The sequence below is a fragment of the Malurus melanocephalus genome, unplaced genomic scaffold (assembly GCF_030028575.1).
Source record: "Malurus melanocephalus ecotype Western Australia unplaced genomic scaffold, MMel_1.1 scaffold_17, whole genome shotgun sequence".
Taxonomy (NCBI): domain Eukaryota; kingdom Metazoa; phylum Chordata; class Aves; order Passeriformes; family Maluridae; genus Malurus; species Malurus melanocephalus.
In genome coordinates this window covers 249,961-270,382 of record NW_026623249.1, presented here as the reverse complement: position 1 = coordinate 270,382, position 20,422 = coordinate 249,961, and the positions used below count along the sequence as shown (strand labels likewise).

Sequence of the window (20,422 nt, the reverse complement as noted above, 5' to 3'; positions counted from 1 at the left end):
GAAGCCTCCAAAACCCAGGTAAGTTAAGGTGAGTGTCTTGTCTGCTTGGTTGATTTTAAAATAGCATGCATAGACTTAAATTATGAAAGAGAATAGACTTTCCCCATGCAATAAAAATACAAAAATTAAACAAACATTTTCAGATGATGGTACAAGGCAATTGTAAAGATGCTAAAAGAARAGCTGGTCAGCTCTGAAGAAGAATATTAATAAAGAAAAAAAAATSACAAAATTAAGTCTACAGAATCATAAGTAGGAAGTTTTCTCAGTTACCCTAGAACRCATATTAACATATAAATATGGGCAACAAGACCCAACAATTAGTATCAACAGAATGCCTATACTGACGACATAATGCAAAAATAACAATTGCATCTTCTTTGTGTTTACAAGTGGCTTTATCAAGCTGCAGAATCAAGTGCTTACAAGTAGGTTTCCAGTCTGCTCCAGAAAACAATAATCACTGTCTGTATAAAGCTTTTTCAACGGTTCCAAACAAGACCAACTGCGGGAAGTTGAAAACAACTAACAAAGTATCTCAAAGATCAGAGAGGATTGCATCTATGYATGTTTTTCAAAATATAAGATGCAGGCATGATTTTATTGTATTGTGATGCAGGTTGAGGAGAAAACTTGACAGAGAGTTAAGGCATTTTGTCTTGGAATGGAAAACTACAGGTAGTGAATTCTGTAAGCCATTTAGAATGGACATACTCCAAGATGAGAAACAGTACTATAAACTCTAGGAAACAGATACTTAAGTAATTGGAGAAAAAAAGCATTTATTTGCATACAGCAGCATCCCTGATAGGATGCTCACGTACACAGATGTATGAACACATACATATGGGAAGAACGGATTCCAAGATGGCAGGTTCCATTAATGGACAAAACCACCTCATTCCCTGGCCAGAGAAGGCTACATGTGTATTAGCAAGCAGTACAGAACAATAAAAAAGGAGTTATAGACAGATACACATCATGATAAGGGTCTCATGTTCAGACTACACACAACCGGAAGGTTTCACTTCTCACTGGTTCTAGTCTGGTCCTATGGACTCTGCAAACACCCAGAGACCATTTTCCAGTTTAGATTCACAGGAAAGAAATCTAATTCAAACACTCCCATTCACTTTAAAAACACATTCTTAATCTGAACTTGAAGTCACACATACACATCCAAAGTATCCTGTGTCAGCATCAGCTGTATTTGAAATAAAATTCCACGAGTTCAGTGAGTTTGATGCCAAACTTACAGAATCACAGAAAAAATTAGGTTGGGAGGGACTTTCRGAGGTCATCTAGTCCAATCTCCTGCTCAAAGTAAGGCCAGTTTCAAGGTATAATCAAGATCTTGAGATCTCAGGATTGAGCTGATCTCTGAGATCTGTTCAAGGTCTTACACTGTTAAGAGTTATGTGTCTCTGAGAATGGAGATTCCACATCCTGTTTGGGCAACCCTACGTGTCTGCAAACTCTCATGGCCAGTGCTTAACCTGTCTTGTGAAATTTTAAAATTATATTCAATCACACTTTCCCTCACTACAACTTGTGGCTGCCACTTCTCTTCCAACACACCTATAAGAAGAGTCTCATTCCACCTTTYCTAAGTCTGAAAACTTGGCCTTCTATCCTCCAAGAACAAACTCAGTTGTCTCAGCATTTCCCTGTAGTTTACATCAAACTAGCCACTTTAGTGGTGCTCCACAGGACTCTAATTTGTCAATCTTTCCCTTGTACTAGTGGCATACAGARCTATAGACTACTTTAAATACAGCCTTCTAGTACCAAGCACAGGGGAATAATCACTTCCCTCAGCCTCCTTGCTGACTTTGCTCTTGATGAAGGAGTCTTGTGTGATGGCTAGTCTTCATCTTCTTACTTGTCTATCAAGACAACCAGCTTCTTTTCTCCAGAATTGCAACTGGCCAGTCAGTGCCCATCTTGTGTTATTTTGTGGGAATTTTGAATCCCAGGTGCAGGACTTTACATTTCCTTCTCCTGAACGACATGAAGTTCTTGCTGGCCCATTCATCCAGCTTGCTGGGGTCTCTCTAAAGGCAGGCCAACTCTCCTCTGTCAAATTATCCCAAGGTCTGGAGTCATCCTGTTTTCTTGCTTCAGGCACCATTCAGAAGGTCATGGAACACTAATGGATAAGTGAGTAAATGAAGTTAATTCACCTACAAACTTCATGAAAACACAGTCACTCCCAGCACCCAGATCACTGACAAAGAGGTTAACAGAATTGATCCCACTGTCAGCCCTGAGAAACATAATTCCTATTTAGCCACCAGCTAGATAGACATCAAAACTGAGACCACAATCCTCTTAGACTGGTGGTCCAATCTTCCTTTCAACCACCATGTGCAGGTCACTCATTCARTGCATACCTTCCTAGCCAGCCACAAGAATGCTAAGAGACCGTGCTGCAAACCTTGCATGAGTCAGTTAAATGAAATCTGCTGCTGTCATCCACAGAGACAGCCATTTTATCATAGAAGGCAASGATCAAGTTGGTTAACTTGATTTACATGTAGTATAGCCAAACTGGCTGCTCTCAGTTACTTTACTGCATTTTGTGCATTTGGCTTACCACAGACTACCAAACCTGACAGAGAACAGACTCTCAAAGACATGGTCTGGCTCCCTCAGTACTCTCACACATATCCCATCCAGCTCCATGGATTTGTGGAGAGCACTGCCGGGGCTCAGTCCCTTCACATGGGATCACTAAGCCCCATAGTCATCCTTAATCTGCTGAATTAGAGCACACATGAGAGAGCAGCAAAGTCCAATGATTGGCCAGGTCTTGGCAACCTCTGTGATCCAGTCCTTGAGGAAACAGCACACTTTGGAAAGCAKCAGGTCTGTTCAGCACATGGATGTCTCCACTTCCTATACCAGGGAGTCTTCAATACCAGYTTACCCATTGCATCTTCTTAGGGGCACTGGTTAAGAATAGTTGATTGAGCATAGCTGGTCTAAACACCTCTCTTGCCAGAACTCATTCCTCCTTTCCTGTTTCCAGATGTACACATTTTATTAAATCTATATTATTAGTAGCCTCACATATTTCTGTTACTGAGGATAACACGAAATATGGGTTTCTTTCCATTAACTTACCTGAAACAAACTGTTTGAGGTTGGAAACGTTGTATTTCCTAACACTGGTGCCTAAAATTCAGGCTTCTCAAGGTGGAAACATAAGACATAAGCAGCACAAAGCCAGCTGCTTATTAACACAGAAAAAAAAAAAAAAAAGCAAGTAAATACTCCTTAAGTCGCAAAAAAAAAAAAAACCAAGAAAATCTTACATGTGTACAAACATTAAACTAAAAATACATACACAGAATGCTCCATAGAACAAGTTATGTCAATTATTTGTCCATGTTGTGATGCATACTGTTAATATTGAGTTTGTGCACAAACCTTTAATGCCAGACTTCACAGATCTTGCTGCGGTCAGGAACACAGCCAAAGCCATAAATGTAACACCCGATTTTCAGGGGAGATGAGAATGTGGAAAAGAGTTTGGGAAATTCTTCTATAAGGATGCCTTTGAATCACTCCAGATAACCAGAGAACATTTCCTGTAGCCTCCAGTTATTAGGATGTGGCAGGAGGGCATTCCTTCATCTCCAGGTCAACCCAGTGAGGCCAAGGCTGCTAAGCCCATCCCTTTCCTTCAGACACACATGGGAGGGAACTCCCCCTTCTGTCACTGGACTGTACAAGAGAGGGGAGGGAAAGAGAAGAAAGAAAAAACTACCGTCTTCTGTCCACCATTTTAAAGAGAGGAAAGGGGACTCCTCTGCTGCTCTCCTGTCTCCCTATTCCAAAGGGAAAAGGCAAGAGATCAGGCTGTTTCCTCACTGCATTAGATGGGAGAGGAAGCAGGATAGGAAGAGGGCAGGAAGCAGCCAACAAAAGGTAAGAAGAGATACTAAAACTCCCCATATACTAATGCTTTTGCATTTGAATCCAAATTCTTACAAACCCACAAGCCAGCTGTGGAAAAAGAACTTCAGAAAAGCTGGGAGGGGATGGAAGGATGTCTGGCTTTCTCAGCTAAGTACATGTTTTCCTTTGTTTTGTATTTGCATGCTTCATCCGAAGTATTACACAACATGAAGCTTTATATTGCTATATGAGAACACACACTCCCCACACATGCAGAGAAAAACCTCAGCCACACTAAAATCTGTTCAAATGAAAAAAACTTCACCCAAGTCTAACAGGACACTAATGTTAACTAGGCACCACGAACAAAAYTATGCATTAGAAAATATTCCCCGCCTAGCCGTGAGACGACAGCTTTCCCATTGCAATTTTCTTGCCCTAAATTCACTAACATTTGTCAGAAAGCAGCAGCTGCTCCAGGATTCCTTTGGCAAAGGCCAAATATCACTTTTTTGTTTCTCAGTATGCTGCGATTTCCTGTGGAATGAAAAAATCATCTATACTATGAAGAGGTGTCATACTAACACTTTTAGAAGTAAATTACTTTATAGTACATGAACTGTGGAGAGAAATACAATACTTGGGCTGAGTAATTCCCAGATGGAGAGATTATAAAAACAATCTGATAAACAAATATTATTTGTAATTTTTTTTATTCAGTGCAAAAAATATGGGGTAACTGTCTGCTGTTCCTAGAAAGAAGGGAATTTTCTTGCCAACAGCTGTAGTTTTTTGTAAGAATTATAAGACTATATTGAAGATTTATGTTCCTGACAAAGGCATAAAGCTATCCAAACTAGGATGGAAAAAACTAGAATAGCCTTTTCCCAATGAAACAGACACAGATTATTTCTGTTAACTCTTCCTGTGGCAGATCATGCTGCAGTTGATGTTTATAATGATTAAGTCTAGCAATGCCATTTGGAACAGGGTGAACTGGTTTATCACAGGTCATTACACAAGCAAGAAAGAAATTCTATCATCTTTAAATCAATCAAAGTCATAAATACCTCCAAAAGCACAGGACTTTAAACTTCCTTCTTGAGATTTTGGGGTTTTCCAACCATATTTTCTCTAGCTTATGAAAAAGTTTCCCCAAAGCTGTGGTTATCTGACAGATCCATAGGAGGGAGGAGAAAGGTGACCCTAGGCAAAGGTTATCCTTGCATAAAGTCAACAAGAAAGGGAAAGAAATCTTGGGTCTCTCTGCTTCAGTTACACAGATGCAAGGGCCCTTCACCTGCCGGCACATCACCCTCCTAATTCTCATGGAAGAACTTATTCCTTATGCTCTGCAGGATTAAGGTCTTCTGCGTTCATTTGAACTACATCAGGTAACAGTACATAGAACTATTATTTTTAAGTCAACTGACATTCAGCAATAAAACTCAGGATATCAAGAGGTTTTAAAGTTCATTTATTTGCAAGCAGCCAAACAGCATAGTCTGGGTTGAATCCTGGGCAATTAAAAGTTCCAGTCCATGCTGTTTCATGAACATTACACCGAGTTACACAACTTGAGAATCAATAAATCTATTGCCTTAAAAGAATTTGCTCAAAGACTCACARTGAGTCAGTGACAGGGTCTTGATTAGGTCTCCTACTTTGGCTTCTGTTTTGTAGCTGCTTGGTCCACCAGATAATATTTAAACATACACAAAAATACTTTTATTTCTGACTTTCTGAAATTGTTGTTTGTTTGATTTGTTGGTTTGGGCTTGTTTTTTACTAGGAAAAGAAAATAAATTAAAAGTTTCTAAATAATTACAGTTGTGATTTTTTTCTTTAACTAGCAACCAACCAATCCYATTTCTCAGCTGAAGCAAAGACAGAAAGCCTGATCTCTTTGAACTGAGTGCAAAATAATTCAAAGGCCTACACAAAAAAATCACTGTGTCCATGCCAGTTTTTGGATTTAGACAGAGATAATCTCATAGTCTATTTAGTTACTGACTTTAAAAATCATATATGTAAACATTGAGAAGCAAAAGACTAAAATAAAACCTTCCTTCAAGGATCAACTTGCTACCACTCCTTAGTAGTCCTGCAAAGAGGTCTGTAAAAACTGGGGTTATTTTTCTTGAGTTAAYAGAATTTTAATTGAGCATAAGCAAGTGACCAGAAAGCATTCTATTTCCATGGTATATATGATTCAAAGAAAACAAAAATATTTAAAAATCTGAGGACATAGAACCAACTTCCATTTAAAAAGTTTTAGGGTCTAAAAGAAGGRTAGTGTATATGCACCAGGCTTTTTTCATCACAAATAGCTTATTTAAAACAAATTACCATTGACAAATAATAATTTATAAGAATAGTTTCCAATAAGGCACAAGTTAAGTTATCTAGCATGACAGCAGAGAACACATCTAATTTTAAATTGCTTATAGTTTCATTAGAGTCAATGGCTTTTTCCATGCTTAAGGCTAAGCATATGCTCATGTACTCTGCCAAGACAAAAACTTCCAAGTCTGTCGTTAGAGTGCAAAGYGAAGCTTTTTATTCCAGACCACATTTTCTTGCATGTAATCAGCGTTGATGATGCCACCATAGCTTCCAATTCATTCCAGGGCACACTCAGCATTTATGAGGGTATAGATGGTGCTCTCTTTCTTTGGTTTCTAAAGAACATGCCTAAATATTAAAACAATCTAGGCTTTCTGCCTCTTATCCTGCTCTTACACTCTGTATTGCCACCATAAAAAAAAACAGTAACCTTTGATCTAATCTGGAAGCCTTTTCTAATTTASATACAAAATTTGGCAATAGGACTATCAAGTACAGTCAATCCACTTAAACTAGAGAGCCTGATATGCAGAAAACCAGCACAGTTTAATCACAAGTGATCAGGACCAGGAACAAGCAATCCACAAAACAATCAAGAGAACAAAAATTGGCAACAATTTTTCCAGTAACAAACTACATAATCCGGACTGTATTTAATGGTTCTGTCTTTCTAGAACTGTAAGGTTATTCAACAGCTCAAGCAACAATTATCAAACAAAGAGGCTGATTTGTAAGGCAAATAAAGAGCATTAGTATGACAGTATTTGTTTTAAGTGAGCAAGGCCTCTTCCAACACACTCAGTGCTATGGTTTGCATTATGCTGGGAACTTGGAGGCAGCATAGGACATTTATTCACAAATTCTGAAAATTATTTACTCTTTCCTAGCATGCACACAGCAATGTACACAGAGACCAACAGAAAGACCAGCTGTCATGATATTCCATTAGAAGTGTCCTAAGGTAAGAACAATCCCAGATTTGTCCAGCAGATCTTGACAAAATGTTCTTGAACATGCAGCTAACTGAGACACAGGTGCACATGATGGTCAATGGTTCTTAGCCACCTTTCTTCACAGGCTTTCAGTCTCACGCAAAGCACATTGACACTGGAAAAATCACATGTCATGTGCATCAAAATGTGTATGACCAAATTCAAGTGGGGGTAGAGCAGGGAGGTAGGGTTTGGAGACAGATTTAACAGACTGCCTGGAAAAGATATTCCCACGTGAGGACTATTTCACCACCTAGCTGGTAACATGAGGTTAGCAGCCAGTGCATGCAGCCAGAATCTGGGACAAGAAACGTGCATTTTAAGAAGCTGTCTTGACTTCAAAACAGCTCAGCAATTGCATGCATAGATTGGTAAAGAAATCACTTCTGAACAAACATCAAGTGTAGAAAACTAGTTTTAGAAGTACATTTAAAGGCCAGAAAGACAGAGATTATACTAATAATCAGGTAGCTCCTACATTTGTTTTAAAAATAAACAGCTAGTAGTTTTGCAAGTAATGATCCTCTATATTTGCACTCCAGTAAATACAATAAACTAAATAAATCTTAATCACCATATAGTACTAAAACAAAATGACATTAAAAATAATAAAAAGTAAGCAAATAAAAGCTCCATAAATTATTTGGCAACAAACCACTGTAAAACATAGGTAAACTAAACAATTATTAGATAGGGATGGTGAAGACACTCTTTTGCAGCTAGCTGAAACTACTTTTTAGAGTCCATTCCCTTTGAGGCAATGAATTATGGGTTCTCCTGTACCTCAGCCTCTCCCAAGGTAGCCCCTCATGCTGTCTCCTTGTCTTCTGAAACTCTGCCCTGCTCTTGTCCCAAATTTTGCAGTATTTCCTGGTGTTTCACTGGCTTCTAGGAAATTCAGGCTGTTCCCTTTTATTTGTATCATGAGTTTATATGATGCATAACTTGAAATTATTGGTACATTCAATGCTTTTTAAACTATGGGTTGAGAACAAGCTTCAAAATATCAGCAACAACAATCTTGGCCTTACCTGAAGGATCTTGTATTGTCATTTCCTTACGCTTCATCATCAGCTTGTCTTTAACCCATGGAAACTCCTGTAAGGAATCCAAGAATGCGTCAAAAGCTTTGGGTCCTCTGGTGGGGAGAATATCAAGGAGCATCATGGTTTTCCTCTGATTAGTGGTTTGGGCTTTTATTTCTTGTACATGACTGTCTGTGAGAATCCCTTCTTGGTAGAGATACTGAATAACAAGTCCATCCACCAGCACCTCTGTGCAGAGCTCCAGGCGCAGGGAGCGTAAAAGCTGCTTGTCTCTGGCATCCATCTGGCAACCTAGGGCATTGGAAAAGGAGTAAGGAAATGAGTAAAGATTAAAATACTTCAACCTTTAACATCCACAAGTGATGTCTGACACCTGTCAACCTTTAGAAAAAACTCCAAACTCAGAATCACCAACCTGGCAAAACTATTAATGATCCCCATCACCTTCTTTGCACTCAGATTTCACTGTCTCACAAGGTAAAATGATGCAATTTCTGAGAAATACTGGACAGGAATAGAACATCTGGCATTGCAAAGACCACTCCTTTGCTGGAGTAAAACCCATGCCAAATAATCCTGCTCATTAACTGGTAAAGATCCGTACTAAAGGCAGCTAGAGCACTCACCAGTCCCTAAGTGACACTAACCCCCCAAAATTAAAGAGATGTCACATCTGACCACTGATACAATTATAAAAGCAGCAGCAAGAGTGGTAGATGCACCACAGCCAGGCAGCAGGGACAGAATCAGCAGGTAACTTTGGCCTACACAATGCATTTTAAATTTAGGAGGGGTAGAAACGTACCTTACATACCAGGTCATTCTCACCCCTGAATCACCCTGGAAGATTGATCTGGAACTCAACTGATCTGATGACAAGAAAGTTTCTTCGAATTTCTCTCTCAAATTTATACACCTTCTATTTATGGGCATTTGTTCTGCCAAAACTGCTCCTTAGCCTAAGTAGCTTTTCTCCCTCTCTTCTAATGTGCCAACGAAGCAATCAGATGCCCTCTGCCAGCTTCCATTTTACTTGACTAACACTCCAACTAGACAAAAGCTAAAAAAGATGCATTTCATAGCCAATCTACAAAAGAATAATCAAGGTCCAGAGAGACCAAGCAGCTCATCCAAGATCATGTCAGCAGACCTATGGAAACGAATCAAGGTGTCTAGTCTAGTCCTTAATGACAAACATAGCCCTGGRCCCACCAATGGCACTTGAAAAGGAAAATGACAAGACAACACAATTAAATACTTCCTTATTACTAAATAATGAAGTTAAAAAACGGCAGCAAGTGTTGAGTGTGGTTACCAAGAGGGTTTCTCATAATTAAACTAGATACTGCCTTTTGAACGGCTAGACCTTGCAGAAACTCGACTTCATTAAGCTTGAGGATACAGGGAGAGACAAGAATTTTCAAAGCTTTTGTATGAAATCTGATGAAGTTCTTTTTATCATCTGAGGTTTCTAACTCCCAGGGCTCCATCGAAGAGTGTTTGGTTGGCCTGGTCGTTAAAATCCAGGGCAGGTGACCAACAGAACATATCGGCATGTAAATGGCATCTTGGACAGAATGCAAGAGCACAGTGCCCTAAGACAGAGACTGGAAAATGAATGTGACATCCTCTGACAAATCTACTTTCTGAAAATGCTTCAACCAAGTGCCAAAAGCACTGTTGGAAATAACCTTCCAGGAGTACTCCATTTTTCCTGGGTTACCCAATGCATTTTTCATCTACTTAAATGAATTTGGAGGTGCTCATCTTCTGCCTAGGGGACATGTGGGAATCAAACAATTGCTATGCCAGCACATGTCACTAAGAAACACTAGTTTGCTAAGCGTAGCTCAAACACCATACTCCTTCATGGACTGAGACAACAGGCCAAGCAAGAAGATGGAAAAAGCAGGCAAGAAAGAGAAATGGATTTTGCCACTTGATGTTAGATTGCGCATTTCAGACAGTGAAACKGAAGATTCTGGTCTCAAACACATAGTACCTTTACACTACAAGAAACAATCTCTGGGCTAAAATGAAATTCAGGCAGTAAATCCCACCACTTCTTCCTTCTAGAACACTCCTGAGCTCATGAAGCACTTGCAGAGTTCAAGACAGGCATCCAGCAGCAGCTCTGAGGGTGTCATCTCAACCCAGTCAGAAAATTGTTTCAGATAGTACAAATCCTGTGCTTCACATTCTGAACGGGCCCCTGAGAGTCCCCATCCAGGAGCTGCCTCACTCACGTGCTGGATGAGGAACACTGAATTCTTCAGTCTCTTTACMGCACTTGACGAGTTCCTCTTCTTCACCACCAAAGCAGCCAACACTTTCCAAAAATAAAGCTCTTACAAACCATCTCAGTTTGCACCTTTGGGCACTGAAAAATGCCTATCAAGCCAGCAATCTGAAGGGTGAATTTCTGCTGAAAAAGGCCTTTGGCTTACTGACTGCAGAGTGCGCACAACTGAGATTCTAAAGTCCTGCCACTGGCCTGGTAAACTTTCAAGATGGGGCATACTGATTTCTAAGGTCTTTTTAGAGATTAAGTATTTCTTTGGGTTTGTTTACTATGAACAAGGAAATATCTGAGTTAAGAACTAAGCAGCTAGATATAAAAATATATCAGGATTTTGGTGCCTAAGTGTTGAGACAGAGTTTAACGAAACATAGAATTAATTTTAATTCATTTTAATCACAGTCTATATCTAGGGACCCCAAGTAAACTCTGAATTTAGTCTAGTAATTTTACAGAAAATGAAAAGTATGAGATACTAATTTAAGCAAAAGATGGCACAGCCAAAACGTTCCCCAGATACTTCTGAAAATGGATCTTTTCCACTAAAAACACGAATTTTAAAAAACATAGCCCACGTCCTGCTGAATGAGCACAATCCTTGACTCATCACCACATCAACACAAGCATTTTTCTGGATCTGAAAGAGGATCTGTCCATGAATGGGATAAAACTTTTAATAAAGATCCCTTCTAATGCTAAAAAGCCACATTCATTTAGCTCTTTGTTAGAAACATTTCAGCGTTTTCCGGAACAGCAACTGCACTCACCTGCCTAACTCGTGAGTGATTCTGGCTACTCACAGCATACGTACAGGTTTAAAATAGTACACACACACAGAAAAAAAAAAAAAAAAAAAAAAAAAAAAAAAAAAAAAAAAAAAAAAAAAAAAAAAAAAAAAAAAAAAAAGGCAAATTTTGCTCCCTGCCGAGGTCCGGCAGCTGCTGCTCCTGTAACAGCCACGGACCAGCTGCCAGCACCCCAACACGAGCCCCGCATGCAGAAGCAGCCCGCAGGCCTTCCTCCCCTCGGCCTCCCTCGGGGCAGGGCTGAGGCCGCCCCGCCGCCCCGGCCCGGGCCGGCCCGCCCAGAGGAAGCCCGGCCCCCGCCCCGGCCCCCGCCCCGGCCCCGCAGGACTGCGGGCGCCGCCGAATGGCTCCTAGGCAGAGCTCTCCCACTTTCCCCTCGGCAGCGCCTGGGGCGGGACCGGACGAGCCGAGCTGAGCGGGGCCGTCGGCAGCGCCCGGCGAGCGAGCACGGTACAGCTAGCTCCGCCGCCCCCGCCCCTTACTTACACGAGGGGAGCGGCAATTACCCAGGGCACGCCGGCGCCCGCGGAGCCYGCGCGGGAAACACCATCTTTGTTGAAGGCAAGAGGGCTCCGCCGGAAGCCGCCGCCGCCACCGCCCTGCCTCGGGCCGGCTGAGGAGGGGCCGCTGCTGCGGGACCGCCGGCGCGGGTGGCCCGCAGCCTCCATGTCAGCTGCGGGCAGCCGGGCCCAGGGCAGCCCCGGCAGCGGCGGCAGCCCGCCCGSCAAGGAGCCCGGCCGTGCCGGCTGCCCGAGGCTGCCTGCGGGGTCCCGCTGCGGTCTGCGGGGTCCCGCCGCTGCTCGGTGCCGCTGCCGGGGCGGGGACGGGAGGTGTCGCCGCCAAGGAGGCCCATTTCCAGGAGCTTGGAAGACCTGCTGCGCTTTCAGAGTCTGGGTGGTGGAAGTGTTTAGCGAGAGGAGGGGTAATATCTAAAGTGAAATTAGAAATTACGAAATTGGAGTTTAAATTGCATTAGAAACAGCTGCTCTCATTACTCTCTAGGGATACTGGTTCCTGTGTGTGAGTATGCGTTAAGCGAAGTTTCTGCTGCTGGTCTCGTCATACCAAACACAAAGCAGTATTATGTGAAATACTATATATATTTAGCCTCATTACTTTCTTCTGAACAGCTTAAAAATGAAGAAACTTTAATAGATGAAAACCATTTAGTAAAGAGAGCCGGCCTGTGTCTACCACAGTGTTATTCACATTCTTGTTGTTTTATTCCTCTGTTACTGAATACTSTATTACTCGCATGATTTTATACGGATATCTAACCAAAGTACGATAGAAAGGAGAAGACTGATTCACAGAGCTGTAAAAATGAGGCAGTATCACTTTCGATCGCACGTCATGTAATAGCTTTTTTCTGTCTTTACATAGGTGTCAGGTGTCACACGGGATTGAGTGGTGTCAGCCCTTTTTGTTTCATGTCGGGACTGCAATAGCGATGAAAGAACTAAAAAAAAAAGATCCTGTAGTGCTGGAACGCRCTACCTTGAAGCCTGCAGGCAACCACAGGAAGCTGGCTGTGGTCTGCACAACATGGTAATACCTTCTGGAAAAGCAGGAAAGGTGGTTACTGCTGCTGCTGATAGAAACGTTGTCACCTTGTGAATCCCATTTGTACACTCTGTTTAGACTAATCATACAAATTTAAGAGTAATTCAAAAATTCAATGGTATTTGGAAGCTAGTTATGGAAGCATTTGCATGCCTTTCCTAAATACTGTACCCAGGACATACTTGCCATGGAAAAATGTAACCGAAAGTATTATTGGTAGAGCTCACATACTGAGCTCTACCAGTAATTATGTGTAACATAATATGTACAAGATTTTGCACAAAGATATGCAGTCACTCTCAGGAATCTGAAATCCTTTTCCTTTGATTTTCCTGTGGCTGATAAAAAGTTGAGAATTTATGTGGACACAATGTAAATCAGCCTTAAGGGCAAAGTTTGTATGCTGGTTTAAGAAGTATTTAAAATAATATATACATCTATTGTGTGGCCAGCTTCCACAGAGATGCTGCTTATTAGCAGCAGTTTTAAAGCAGTCTTTTGGTTTGATGACATTACACTTTTCTCTGATTATTTTTAGGCAATACATTTGATACAGGTGGTTAAATTGCTTGTGAATATTTGATAAATAATACCTTATTACAATAGAAGTGATAAACCAAATACTTTTTTTGGCTCAAGCACATATGTTAGACTTCTAGGACATAGACATAAAAAGTCTTAATACTCCTCTGGGTTGCCTCAGAGCAGTGCATTAACAGATTTGATAACACTGGAAACCACACAAGTAAGTCATCATTGGTAACTCCAAGACAACAACAAGCTGCTGTTGTAGCCAAAATATAGCTGATGTAGTTTTGAGTTTTCTTGTCACTAAGTTTGTAGTATTAGTTGTGAGAAAATACATTTGTAAACAGCACAGAGGAGCAGCAGGGAGCAGAGACACCATAAACTGTCAGTATGATCATTCCCAGCAGAGCACTACACAGCTACTGAAAGTTTCCTTTCCTGGCTTCTTATACTTCTGATTGTCAGCTTTGYTTTTTTTTTTGCTATTTTTTTCCTTTCAGTCATGATCTGAGGGACTGCATTGTATCTGGAATTGGAGTGACCAAACTTGGAGATTTCACAGAATCACATCACATTGCAATCCTGACAGCTGCTTTTAATTGCAGATAATGTGGCTGCATTTTAAAATAGAAAAATAGGACAAGCAGTTACAGCACTTGCGTTTACTATCTTTTTGCCAGATGAGGCAATTAGTTTTTTATTATTTTATACTGTCCAAGAATGTCTTAGAAAGTTAGCAAAACATATGGATATGCATTGAGCAGTTCCAGATTCTACTAAGGAAATCATATGATTGCAGTTTTACAGTCAACATTTAGTCACGCGTTTGCTTGCAGTCTTTCAGAGGTAGAAAGAAAGCAAGCAGTGAAAGGAAATAGATAAGCCTAGGAAGGAAGAGGACAGCACCAGAGGTCCAAGTCTGATTAAGGGAAAATCTGGTGTTTCCTTTTCCTTCCACTAGTTAATAACTAATGCTGCAAATTTATTTAGTGGAAATTGTAAATATGCTACTGGTGTTTTGAGTTCATCTTTAGCAATGCAGCCCAGATTTTGACTGCACACTGCAATTAGATGCACAGAGTTAATACTTTAAGTCTAAGGAGTAAAGCCCATAAGAAGCCCTGAATTTTTTTATTTCAGTTCAATATGGGTTCAGCCCTCAGTGAAGTTCTTCCAGTTCAGTTCTGATCCAAGTTCAAGAAAACTTCAGAARGATGGTTTGGTTCTATTCCATTTTTAAGGACAAATACATGCATATATATATTTGAGCCAGTTTGGTGTCAACTCACTGCCCCCACTAACTGCTCAAATCCCAAAGCTAACCATGCAGATTTAAAAAAAAGTATTTCCTAGACTTTGCCGATCAGTGGACCACAGTCAATCCTGCACATCAGTGTCCTCAGACTTAGTCTTAAAAGCTTGTTCTGTTTGGTTCTGCAGATTCATTCATCAGTGGTCATCAGGCCACATTTTGAAGGACTTCTGAATTCAGGATCACAAGTCCTAATCTGTGGGAGCCAAGCTAAACAGTATCTCTTTTGATAATGCTGTTCACTTCACAAGTGCGTTATTCCAGGTCATAATCCTGTATTTTTATATTTACTATACACTTTTTTAAAGCTCACTTAAAATTCACAAATCTTTTTAGAAACTGTACAAGTATAATGAGATTTTTAAAAATGCTTTTGAGATAATCCTTTATGCTAATTAGAGTCAAGCTGTATCCAAGCATATGTGTATTTTCTTTGTTTTCTACAGACTGGTTTGTTTCTGCTGATAACAAGAGGCTGAATGTGTTCTTAAAACTAGCACAAACAGATTTAATCTATTAGGATTATGCTGTTTGCAATTGTCTGTAGGACAGCATTCCAGCGTTCGGGACAAAAGCAAAAATATGAGCCTCGAGATTTATTAAAAACACATCTAATTGGTTAAATCTCTCACAAAACCTCAGAAATTGAGAAAAGAGAAACATATTGTATGCTTGCCATTTTTTAGATGAACACATTTCTCTATGTAATGTTTCTCGAAAACTGTTAAAATGTAAGTAAGGGTGGGCCAAACAAGGTGGCCTGAAGACCATATGAGGGTCTTGCAAAYGGTTGCTGTCCTCTGCTGTCCCAGGTGATAACCCCTTCCCTTCCCCCCTTTTCTCCTYCTCATCCTGATCCCCATTGTACTTCCCTTTGCAGCTGTGGGCCTCTGTAATGCCAGCATCCAAGTCTCTGGTGCCAGTCATTGAAAACCAGGCTGATGCCAAGGAAAGGAAGGTTTTGGTATAGGAAGTTTGCCCAAACTGCAGACTGAAACTTAGGCATGCTGTGCTGGGTGCCGGCAGGATTTGAGGACATTAGGCGGTGAGTTGGGCCGCTCTTCAGGTTGCTTTTGTTACTACAAAAATGATTCCTTATCACTCCTAAAGAAAGATGATGGACAGGACTGAAGCACATCATTGAATGGGATCAGCCCTTAGGCTGCTGCTTAATTATTCTGATACTTTGTAAATTCCATTCATTCCAGCAATAAAGACTTTAAATGCAAATCAAAGAGAGGAATTAATATAAAATATAGGTGACACATCATTAATTCCTTGAAAGCAGTATTTTATTTAAAAGTATGTCCARCATGTAGGTAAAATATAGCACAGAAAGTTTTAAAGCATCCTAAAACATGGGGTTTAAAGTGACCCTGTAGCGTGTACACATTTACATTTGTTTCAATAATAAAAATAAGTTTCAATAATAAAAATAATATGACCATTATTGCAATGAATTCTGAGTGCTGTTTACTATGATACAAATAATCCCTAGCAAAAAGTTGAGTGAGGAATAGTTATAAAAAGGAAGCAGGCATCAAATGCAAAACTTTTGTATACATTTTGTTTAAAAAATCCAATAAACTGTAATGAAAAAACTTGAAATTAATACTTGCAAAACATGACTGAGTATTTCTTAGAATGTTTAGTCCTTTAAATATATGAATTAATGCAGGTCTCTATTTTTAAGTTTAGTTTAAAGATGCTTTGAGGAGACACATGAAATACTGCAAGCCTGTTATTATTTATTCCAGACTTATGAAACGATTTTTTAAATGTAAAGCACCATTTTATTAATGTGAGAACAAAGAAAATTCACTAWTTACCCTGCAAATCAAACATTGGCAAATAGCTAAAATTAAATAAGATTCAAGTCTGATCTTTTCACAAAACTAACTTATTTTGCTTGCAAATTACAGCATATGAAATGCTATTCTAACATTTTAGATAGGAAAAAGACAGGAAGGTTGGTTTTACTTAGGTGAAGAATAGCTATTGCTTTTTGTAATCTTCTGTTGCTTTCCCAGGATTTGAACTGGACAAACTTGTACAATACCTATGTTTTTTAAGGTTCTTAATTTAAGGCTAAACTTTTCAGGATGTAGTAATGATTCATGGAAATCATGTAGCCTGCCAAGAGATTTGCCACTATTTRTACTTTTGCCATACATCCCGTTTTCAAACAAAAATACCCTTTGATTAAAAATTCACTTTTTCTATTTTGTTCCCTTTCAAAATCAAACCTTCCTGCATGCAGGCTGGTGAAGCATCCTGCAGTAGGCACTGCATCCTCAATTAGGGGAGTTAAAAGAAACAGATGAATTTCCAGAAGGCAGTTATCTTCTCACAAGAAGTTTCCCTCACAGATAACACACGTCTGAAGCACTTCAGCTCAGGAAGGGGCTATACTGCAGCCACTGCAATCTAGCTAGACTTTCTTGACTTACTTCCTTCTCTCTTTTTAGCCGTGCAGCCAAAGATACTGCCTTCATTGCAACTTAAGTTCCTATTAGTGTTAATTGAAGTATAAGCCACTTTTCACCCCATGCTGAGAAATTACAAWATGTTGAGTCTGCTACCCACTTTACAGATGGATAAATTGCAGCTCAGTCTTGTTAAATACTGCTCTTCCTACAGAAAATGAACCTGCTCAAAACCCCTTGAACAGTAAGAGTCAATCCACAACTTATTCTGCCCTCCAGGTGTGTCAAACAGCACCCTAGATAAGAAAAAAGCAAATGTATGTAATAAGGTGTCCAGAGCAATCTCTCAAATTTGGAGATTGTCCTTGAGACAATGTGGGTACAGTGACTCAGCGGAACAGATCCTATTTCAGGGTTGCAATCTAAAGAGATAGAATTAAATTGCAACAAAGCATTTTGAAAAGGGATTTTTTGTGGCTTTCAGCTAGCAGACTTAAAACTCCTGATACCAAGCTTGATCCAAGTAACTTCAAAAGAATTTGCACTGAGCTTTGCATTTCCCCCCATGGCTAACATACCTCTGCATTTATTAATTGTTAACCACCAGCACACCAAATTGCAAACCTCAGCTATGAAACATCAATTATAGAACTATTTGACTGGAATCAAAAGGATTTGCTTACATAAACCCTACCATCCAGTGAAAGAAAAATCAAGACAGGAGCATTGAATTTGTTTTTCTTTGCAGCACTTGTCACTAAACTTTTCCTGGATATTATCTGTTTGAAGTGTTTCCTGCTAAATGCCAGCTCATTCCTTATGCTAATATAAATAGCTTTTGCTCCAGCATTATATTCCTCCTTAATACCATAGAAAGGAGTGGTATTATTTCAGTATTTCAGTTCCTGGAGAATGAATAGCTCTAGYTCTGGAAGAAAACAATCTGAAACACAGGTGCAATCCTTTTTTAAAAAAAAGGATCTAAGTAAAATAAAATACACAATCAAGCAGATTAAACACCATAATTATAGTGATACATTTTTACATTTCTGTAGACTTTGTAAGAGGCACTGGCCACTCTAAAGTCCTGTAGATAAAGTTGTTATTATTAACGCAGTTAATCCCCTTCTTGGTAACCCTGGCACCAGGACAGACTGAGTTGGCTATAAGCTAWTTTTTTTTTCTTGAAAGTGAGTTATATAGACTTTGTCTATAYGTGGATTCAAACTACTGATACTCGTGATTCCTGTAGACCTTTAATCTCTACTAATACACCTTTCGGCATTGTACTCTTTCTGGTGGTTAGTTATTTGATACACCTTGTGAGAAATGCTGCCTCTCACAGGAGCTGCTGGCTTGTCCCTTTAGTCCCTTCTCAGACATGAAAGCCAAACAAGTAATTCCCTCCTTAGCGAACAGAAAAGCTTCTCATCTTGCTCCTGGCAGCTGAGTTTCAGTTTGTAATGTGCCCTCTAAGACAGGGGATAAGGACCAGTSATGGTCAACACCTGATACCCTTCATGGCCCTGAGCAGCACCTACTCTACCGCCCAGTTTCTCTGGTATTGAGCCTACTGTAGAAATCACCCAATTTTAGCAATACTGTGCAAAATCACCATGTTGTTTTAAAGCAAGCTCAGACTATGATGACTGAAGTTATGTGTCAGTGGAATGTTGTTTCCAGGCATTTTCAGTCATGCTAATGGCTTAGCAAAATACTAAGATCTGCTGAATCTAACACTAACAGAGAAGTGCTTTTCAGAAGCTAGGCTGAGATACCAAAGAAGCTTGTCATCCCCACTTCCTTTCTGTGTACAGAACTAACCAGCTCTGACCTTTCAACAAATTTCTAGTTACTCTATTTGGAAAWTTTTTTGTTTAGATAGTAAAAATTTCATTAATTACTTTATTTTGTAAATAATCTTTTTCCTTTCAACAAAGTTTATTATTGTTATTACTGAGAATTAGCAATACAAGTTTTAGAATATCTCAAGCCATTTTTTCTCTAGTAGTAAATGTGATACTTAGATTTATTTAAATGACTGTAAAGTTAGCAGAATTTTTATTTTACTTTATTTTAAATGACACTTAGAAATGTTACCCATATCTAAAAATATCTCTTCCAATTCAGTTATGTGTTTTGGCTTAAGGAGAGCAATGCATTGATATCACTTACTTTCCACTAAAGCCTAAGCTTATAGCCAAAGGAAAAATCGATAGGATTGTTATCAGGAATACAAGAAAAAGCTCTTGAACATGTAAGTAAATAAAGCTTTTTMAACAATCTTTAACAAGGTAATTTACTTGCCAGAACATTTTGCTAAAACAGGAGAGTTGGCTAAAGTACAGAAATTTGTGAGTACAAAACCCTGTCCCACCTGTCATATGTAGATTTTGTTTTCTCAAGGTGATGAGCCTTATTAAGAATCTCAGATTATAATGTTCCACCATTTCTAGTGGAGGAATAAATTCCTCATTGTGGTAAGATGTAAAAAAAACCCTCTACTAGAAAATATTCTAGTGAACAATTTTTTCTTCTTGCTAATAATTACATATTATTTATTGAGAATGTGGTTTCATAAAATATAATTAAGACAATACTGATGACATCAAATTAAAATTACTTCTAATGTACTGAGCACAGCTGCTTGGTTACATTCCCACTCTACCCATTCATCTTGAACTCAAACTATTTTCTGTCTCTGGTGATAATACTACCAGCAGGAAGATGCCCATACAACTAAAATGCTGCCCTAATTTGCACTTCTGCTAGGTTTAGTGCTAAACTAACTACTGTCATCAATTCTATTTTCTTTATTCATCTTGCAATTATGTTTGTTTTGGTTGGTTTTTTTAAGTATCACCTTTCAGGATTGTAGAATTCTCAGTTTTCCTTTCCTTAAAGTGAAGAGGTTTTCAGCAACTAACATTTCAGGTATAAACTAGAAAATCTGAAACCTTAAGACTCAAAAAAGAAAAACCAAACCAATACATGGGGTTAAAAAAAGGCTTAGGATTAAAGTCCTTATGATTTTTGGTTGACTCATGGGCATCGAACCTGTGAAACTGGCTTTGCTGAACACTCTGTACCAGCAAGTCAAGATGATATATATCAGTTAAAAGTAATTTTTGTAATCTGTAGGGCCAGTAATTTAAAAGCTAGTGCTGCAAACAAGCTACAACATCCATTAAGTAAAGAAAA

At 39.4% G+C, this 20,422-nt stretch overlaps 1 protein-coding gene and 1 long non-coding RNA gene across 4 annotated transcripts in view; one reads left to right on the top strand and one right to left on the bottom strand.

Moving 5' to 3' along the window:
* Positions 1–11,970, bottom strand: part of CRADD (CASP2 and RIPK1 domain containing adaptor with death domain) — a 79,562-nt gene extending 67,592 nt beyond the window's left edge. Inside the window, exons 1-2 of one of the 2 annotated variants that reach the window (XM_057386835.1) lie at positions 11,879–11,970; positions 8,273–8,578 (exon numbers count right to left, since the gene is read on the bottom strand). In XM_057386835.1, the coding sequence (XP_057242818.1) occupies positions 8,273–8,570 (298 nt within the window). In that variant the 5' untranslated portion in view covers positions 8,571–8,578; positions 11,879–11,970. Of the gene's footprint in view, positions 1–8,272; positions 8,579–11,353; positions 11,637–11,878 lie in introns of those variants that run through there. The other variant, XM_057386842.1, reaches the window with a different exon arrangement.
* LOC130586136 (uncharacterized) lies at positions 3,700–18,749 on the top strand. 2 transcript variants are annotated; one of them, XR_008966674.1, is made up of 4 exons: positions 3,700–3,933; positions 5,179–5,297; positions 7,137–7,210; positions 12,776–18,749. It is a non-coding gene; the product is annotated as an uncharacterized LOC130586136 (long non-coding RNA). The 2 variants fall into 2 exon arrangements; XR_008966675.1 differs by lacking the exon at positions 5,179–5,297.
* Positions 18,750–20,422: the final 1,673 nt, after the last annotated feature.